The sequence below is a fragment of the Aegilops tauschii genome, chromosome 4 (genome assembly GCF_002575655.3).
Source record: "Aegilops tauschii subsp. strangulata cultivar AL8/78 chromosome 4, Aet v6.0, whole genome shotgun sequence".
Lineage (NCBI taxonomy): Eukaryota > Viridiplantae > Streptophyta > Magnoliopsida > Poales > Poaceae > Aegilops > Aegilops tauschii.
Genome location: NC_053038.3, coordinates 125010154 through 125017874, shown reverse-complemented (window position 1 = coordinate 125017874; position 7721 = coordinate 125010154). Strand labels below are relative to the sequence as shown.

The following is a 7721-nucleotide window of genomic DNA, read 5'->3' as shown; positions in this document are numbered from 1 at the left end:
AAATGCGATAGGACATCCTTAGATGACATAACGATGATCTGATTTACCCAGCAGAATAATATGATTTCTACAATAACCTGAAAATAAGCAACCTCTGTAGCCTTTCAAAAACATAAGCACAGCTTTAAGAAATGAAGAACGTGAAGACGGATTAGAATTCAAGTGAGCAGCAAAGGATACCCATAGATTTAGGATTTCTGGCGGAAGAAACGGCACACAACACAATGAGCAAAAGAGGAAGAAAACATGGCATGCTGCTATGCTGTAACAAGGACCCTGCAATTTTCTTTCTGTCAATATCAAACAAGATCTAAAACATCTTGCAACACCGACCAGCTTACCGGCATTCGATTCCATGGCCCTTACATCATGTTATTGCTATTGCCAGAATGCTAACTTGAATTCAATTGACAAAAGCAAACATACATATGGCATATCTTATACAAGGGTGTAAAGTTAAATGCTATACTCCACTCCCAAGCCCAGTAGGAAATAAGACTAAGTAAGGTATATAATCCAACACCATCACCACTTCACTTGACGACCTTCCTTCTGATCTGAGCCTATAAAAAGTTGATTCTGATGACGCTAGCTACCACAGCTATGCACATTGTAGCCAAGGCACATAAGATGGTGGAGAAGAACATAAACCTGCCTTCATCAGTGCTAGATCAGTACATCCCGAGCGAGCTACGAGGCAAAGAATTGGATGAACGGGCAGGCCTTCCTTTCCCGGGCATCCCATTCTGATTTCGCCGATTGAATTGGGCACCCCCGATTGGATAAGGGATCGCGCCATTGTCGACCGTGCAAGGCGTGTACCTTGCACTGAAATTCCTCTCGAGTAAAACCTCATCCTTCCTCATCCTCCCTAAGCCATTAACATGCATTTCCACATTGCTCCTCCTCCCGCTCACGCCGCCCATTGCTGCACCACTATTGCCAAAGGAGCTCCTCGCGCTTACGCTGCTGTTGCACCTGAGCATCTGCCCATTGTATCCCCTTGCGCGGAGCTCGGGCCACTTCTCCGAGAATGATCTGTTGGCCAAACTGGCAGCTTCAGATTCCTTGGTGCTGCTCTTCTTATGTTTGAGACCCCAGATGTTCCACCCCTTGATCCACTTCTTAGACTTCTTGGCCGGCAGAGGGATGCCATCCCGGAATGCCGCCGGATCAATGCTCCCTGACATATCATCATTCCGGAGAGAATAAGAATTTGGTCCCTGCTCCCACTGCTGGTTATGGTCAAGAACACTCTGACTCTGAGCATGGTGGTACTGATAGAACTCGGCACCAATGGCCGGTGAAACCCGGGCATTGGCATTGGCAGTGGCACCAGCCATCATCCTGGGCAGGTCACTGGCATCAGAGAATGACTTGCGGCTGGAGAAGGACGAGCGGTCCACGCTCCGGCGCCTCCTGCTGGAGCTGGAGGAGTCCAAGTAGTAGTCCCTTGTCTGGGCGCAGCCGCCGGGCTCGGTGTCCTCGTCTTCCTCCACAGGGATTTGGCCATCAGAGCGTGGGACGGGCGCATCCTCGACCAGGGACAGCATCGGGGGAATGCGCAACCGTGCGCCGTGGTAGCCGTCACAAGAAGCTCGGGGCTCATCCACCGAGATGCGGCCGGGGTCCATCGAGAGGAGGGTGTCCACATCGATGGAGCGCCGGCCGAGCGCGTCGACGGCGACCTCGGAGCGCGTGTCGCGGAAGCTGCGGTGCCGGAGATTCTCGTGCGGCATGGCGGCCCTGTTGGTGATGGGCCCCTGCTCCTGCTTCTTGAGCTTGCTCTTGCGGCGCCATTCCTGCCATTTCTTGCCCAACCCCCCGAATGTGCCGGCGGTCTTCTTGGAGGAGGACTCTTGGTGGATGTGGTCTTTCATGGGCCTGCCCGCCGCTGTTGGCGGAAGATGTTCCTCCTCCCCCGGGAGGTAGGTTGGCTCTTGGTGGAAGAGGGCGGCGGCGCCGCGGGCGTCGCAGGAGCGGCGCTGCGGCTCGAAGTAGGCGGCGGCGGAGCGGGCGTAGGAGAAGGACTTGCAGCGGCGGAGCTCCGCCGAGTCGGCGGGGTCGCTGGGGTGGAGGCCGGCGAGCCGCTCGCGGAGGCAGGCGGAGCAGAAGCCGGTGACGGCGATGCCCGGGTGCAGGCCGCAGATGGAGGGCACCGGCTGATCCATCCCCACTCACGCACTGCTCACTCACTTCGCTCGTCTATCTATATCTACCAAGGGCAAGGGCAAGGAGGCAGCACCATTGACGAACTGAATTCCTACTTAAGAAGAGGAAGACTGATGTTTTTGTCTGAAGAGAAGAGAAGAGAAGAAAGAAACTTGCGATGTTGTGATGTGGGAGAAAGACAAGATGAGGAGTGGAATGGAAGACTCTTGTGTTGTATTCTTGTATCTATTGAGAGGAGAAGCTACCCCTCCTGTTGGTGTTGTGTTCTAGAGTGGTGCTGCTGTTTGAACTCAACTGGGAGAGGGGATGAGCTGAGCAGGCAAAAGAGACAGACCTCATCAGGCAGAGGCAGTGATGGCGACCTCTTTCCTTTCCTTTTCTTTTTCACTTTTCCTTTCTTGCCCCTGTCCCTCTTCCCCCTCTTTTGCTTTACCCTTTCCCGCACATTCCAGAAGAACTTACATTTGTTTGTTTCCATTCCATTCTTCATTGCTCTAACATTTCACTTCATACATTCCCACATCTGTGTCTAGTTCGATTTTGGCCAGACAAACAAATCCCAAGGGCAGGGTAACAAAACATGCATGCCAACACCTCTAATTACAAGTGACCAGTGAATGAATGATAAACACAAGAGTAGTAGGAGTAGGTGAAATTGATGCATCGGCATAGCAAATAATTAGCTGGATGGACCAGGATATGAGCATAATCATAATATTCCCAAGAATGCAGTGCATCATGAATGATAATTTCCACCGATGCATGCATGCATGCACGCACGCTAACTTTCTCTTATGATCGATCGGTCGACCGACCTGCTGCTGCTTGTGCTTGTGCGTTGCTTTGGATTGTACTACCTACCAGCTTCTGCTAGCTAATGCTCATGTCCACCTTGCTATTCAGCACCATCATTGTGCATAACCTCGCACAGGATGCATGGTCTGGACTCGACTGGATGGGGCCTTCAATTAGTTTCCATCTGAAAGCAACAGCACCACAATTAGCACAAGGATCTTGTCAGACTTGTACATTCATGCTTGCTCATGACAGGAATTTCATACTGATATTTTACATCAAACATCACTTGTTTTACACAGTGACCTCGACTTATCTATTAATTACTACTCTCTATGTAAATAAATATAAGACGTTTAGATCTCAGGTCAAAAAAAAATATAAGACGTTTAGATCACCAAGCACAACCTGGCCACAGAAGAACCCAAGTTGAAACACAGAGAGCAGCACGTACGAGAGTGAAACAGTTAACTATAATAAACAGTCTAACACATTGCATATGATGGATATGCCCCTGATTGTTATTCTAATCTAATCCTCCAACGGTCATGCGCGCCTGGGGTTAATTAACAAGTACTAGGAGCTAAACTAGTCGGTCTCTCCTCATCTGAACGTTACCGCATTAGTTGACAAATTCTAAGCCAGAGCAGGGATTAGCACTTGTAATTCTAAGCTGAGAGCATGTGCCCTAAATTCAATTAGGAGTGCACGTCCCCTCCTTATGCATCATGATTTCTGCGTGCACGCATGTGAGGAAAGGTAACCAATAGCAACTCTAGCAGAGTCGCTGTATTAGCCAAATCATTGTAATAATTGTCAAATATGACAATTAGTACATAAAATGACACGAGCAGAATCGGCATATGCGTCACCATCGTCAAAATGGATGAAGCTCGCTCCAAAAACAACCTCGTAGCCTCCAAATACGAAGGGTGTGGAGGCCTCGTTTGGAGCTTGCTCGAAACCAGGAGGAAAGTCTCATCTCCTTCCTCCTCGTGTCACGGTCGGGTTTTGAAGCTCCCTGCGACATGTACAAGCCCCGCCGCGCATAAACAATCATTGGCGAGGTGGGGAGGTAACCGGTATCCACCCGCCGTATTAATGGTGTAGCCGCTCTCTCAGATTCCCGTGGCGGTCCGTCAGATGTGTTGGAAATATGAGCAATTTACCATATGATTTTATTTACAGAAACAATAGAGAAAACATGACAACAAAGATAAGACAAGTCATGTAGTCTAACAGAGAGTATGCAAATAGCATCTAAAGTAGTGAATACGAACAGAACATATCTAAGATAGAAGATAGAACAAGAAACTGTAGTATGATCTCGAACAGAAAAGACATGAACACGTACTGAGCAGTGGCTATAACATTGGTGTTGGCGTCGTCGCCCATGTCATCGAAGAGGTTGTCGACATCGGGGAAGAAGTCGTCGTCGGCTTTCGTAGAGTCTGTGATGAAGAATCTAGTAGTCGCGCAGAGCACTCCCCAAAAACCTTATCACCCTTCTCTCGCACAGGACTCGAAGTGGCGGGGTTTTGGAGGCCTACTGTCCCGACCGACCATGCATGCCGCAAGCCGGGGTGGGGAAGAACCTTGCACTAGCGCAATGCTTTGGAACTCGGTGGCGAAAGGTGCTATCTGATGTCTCTCTGGGGAGAAGTGACCTCTCTTTTACAGGCACGGGAGGAGGCGAACTGGCAACGATGGTAGGTGAAACGAAGAGAGGGAGACGAAGCGAACAGGCAGCAACCGAAGGGTGCAGCGTCTGTATTCAATCTCCACTACAACAAAAACTTTTTCAGGTCTCATGCGACCATATACCAGTCATGCGTGGCAAAAAAATTAGACAACGGCTCGGCTCATTCCCGTAACCCGCGGCGCATCATGACGAGGCATGGTGAGGCGGGCGGCCGAGGATGAGCGCGCGTGTATGTCTCTTTTCTTCTCATGCTCATACATGTGGGGAGAGGTCCAACTCCTAAGTGAGCATTATGTAACTACACTTTAGTCCCACCTCTTGCCTTGCATGAATGGGCTAAGTGGACCTTTAGGATTTATTAAGAATTATAAAAATGGTTATTGGGCTGGCCCAAAAAAGACTAAATTCCAGCAATCCCCCACCAAATCCCAGAGGCACACAAAATTTGCCTTTGGTTTCAAAACACTGTTTATATACCGGTATTGCAGTGAAGACTATTAAGTTGAACTTCCACCTGGAACTTTATGCTACACTAGTAAGCAACTTGAACAATGGGCTAGGCCTTGAACTGCACGTTTTCTGCAAATCTAGCTTCACACAAAGCATTGACCGATGCTGGGCTACTATGGGACTTCCCCGCGGGTGGAGCTTATGCGTCATACTCTGAGGCGTTTCATGAGTTTACTAGAGAGCACCCCACTCTCATAGATTGCAACATTTAACAATCAGACTCGTATAGGTGTGTTCTTCAAAAGATGTTCTGCAGGACAACATCTCTGATTAAATAAGCCACTACATCAACCTGCCATGCAGATTAGAAGAGTATTGCATGTTCATGGAGTGGTATTATTAATAGTAAGGATATTCTCCTCTAGTTGACAACTTGATCATCATCACCATCATCTTCATCTCTGGAAATGTACTCCTCATGGACAAGCGACTTATCATCTTTCCTCTTGGTGAACTTGGAGAATTTCTTCTTCTTGAGCACAAGCTTCTTGGACTTATCTTAACGACTCTCACACAAGAAATCATATACATAGTGCCTTGTGCTATCGCAATTGCAGCCCTATCATTTTCCAAATGACCTTCCTTGGAGATTCTTCCCCTTGTTTTCCATGGTGCCCGAATATTTCTTGGCCAAAAGAGTCAAGCCTTCTACAAGGTCATTTGCCGGGCACGAGGTGTCAACATCTTCCTCACAACTTTCTTCAACAATATCTTCTTCTCTTGATGGTTGAGCAATCACTTTCTTGGCCTTCAAAGCAAGATTAGTGTTCTTGGTTGCCTGAGAAATGGCAAAGGTATTCTTGGACTTGGTCTCCAAAAGAACATGAGTGGAGAAGGTAGATACAACTTGTGTTGTGGTCAACTTGTGGTAGCCCGAGCGTTGGTGTATCATCATCACCATGGTGTGTTCTGCGAGAACATGGCATCAATGAACTTGTCCTTAATGAAATCGTCATTTGCCCAAGAGCATCCAAAGGTTCTCAAATTTAGCACAAGATCCTTCAACCTTCGATATACCTCATCCACGGTCTTACCATCATTCCTCACAAATAGATTGACCTCTTTCTTGAGCAAGGCCAATCGAGATCTTCTACTTGATTCATCACCTTCAAGGGCCTCCTCAAGGCAATCCCAAATTTCCTTAGCAGTCTTGAGAAGAGCAGTGGAGTCACTATAGCCATCGATGACCATGGTGCGCAATATGTTGTGGGCGGTAGCATTGAGTTGATCATCACCTGCTTCCCTGGGAGTAAGATTCATGGGATCCTTTGGGTTCCATTGACCACAATCCACCATAATTGTGTAGACGCACTACGAATGCGAGACTCCATATCTGGCTTCCACTTAGCAAAGGCGTTAGCTTTCAAAGGCGGCGGAGTCCCAACATGATTAATGTGAGGGTGATGCAAGGGTTGTGATGAGTAGAATGGCTCTACAACATTGTACTTGGGCAGGGGTGTGCGGCCTGATGATGCAAGGGGTTCCTTGGATTCATCGACATCATGAACCTCATTTGGATTAAATGAGTTAGATGCGCATGTTGAGGCCTTTAAACGTGCACCAACTTCCTCGTTGACCGAGGCACGAACCTCTTTCAACATTGAGGTTTTATAGTCTACAAACATTCAAAGCTCATCCGCCGCGGTCACGGAGGCAACTGGGTTCATGGCGGTTATGGGAGCGACGACTGGAGGTATGGCGGCCTCGGCTGTGGCGGCGGGCAGGTCAAGGTCATCCTCCGCAAGTAGTGGTGCACCTCCCACATTCCCTAGGTCTTTCATATACTCTAAGGTTGTAAAATCTTATATTAGAGCATGAGGCTCCGATACCAATTGGAAGGATCGATATGGTCGACTAGAAGGGGGTGAATAGGAGACTACAAATTTTAATCTTGATTGTCAAATTTAGGGATAAGTGGATAAATAGGGTTCACTAGATATGCAACTAGGTGAACACAACCTATATGACAAGCAAGCTACTTAAAGCCAAATATGCCAGACAACAATCTAATTAGCAAGCCCACAACCATACAAAGCAAAGCAAAATGCAGGAAAGGATTAACCACAAGTGAGTCGGGGACGTGAATTTTATCCCCAAGGCCACTCTTCCTTGGGGAAGAGCTAATCTCCGTCGGAACGGTGTCGGAGCCAAAACTTGTGGAACACCACCGAAGCCTCACCGTATTATCCTCGAGTCACCCCAACAGATGAGCCTCTAATCACTCGGGGTTGTTCTTTAAGGCGATCACCACACCTTTATATATGTCTCCTGAGTACACCACAAGCAAGGAAGATTTCGTAGGAACCCTAGCCATCTAGGAGCCCAAACTCCAAGAGTAACAAGTCAATGGTGAACAAATCTTGTGGGGAACCCGAATTGGTTCAAAGTATAGATCGGGTCATGCTCCCTCAATCCCCAAATTTTCAAAAGGTTTGGGTTAAGGGATTGAGAGGAATGAGAAAAATAGACTATAGCAATGGTGGAGCTTAACAAGACATCAGGCTTAGGGTTGGAGGTGGAAGAAGGAGGCTTTATATAGTGT

The 7721-nt window shown here is 48.0% G+C and overlaps 1 protein-coding gene across 1 annotated transcript; it reads right to left on the bottom strand.

Moving 5' to 3' along the window:
• Positions 1 to 260: 260 nt before the first annotated feature.
• Positions 261 to 2818, bottom strand: LOC109757801 (protein OCTOPUS). Its single transcript, XM_020316635.4, has one exon. The coding sequence runs from the start codon at positions 2169 to 2171 to the stop codon at positions 672 to 674; it is 1500 nt and encodes a 499-aa protein (XP_020172224.1). The 5' UTR covers positions 2172 to 2818; the 3' UTR covers positions 261 to 671.
• Positions 2819 to 7721: the final 4903 nt, after the last annotated feature.

Coding starts and splice junctions, on each gene's coding strand:
- LOC109757801 (XM_020316635.4), bottom strand. CDS start 2,171: ATGGATCAGCCGGTGCCCTCCATCTGCGGCCTGCACCCGGGCATCGCC.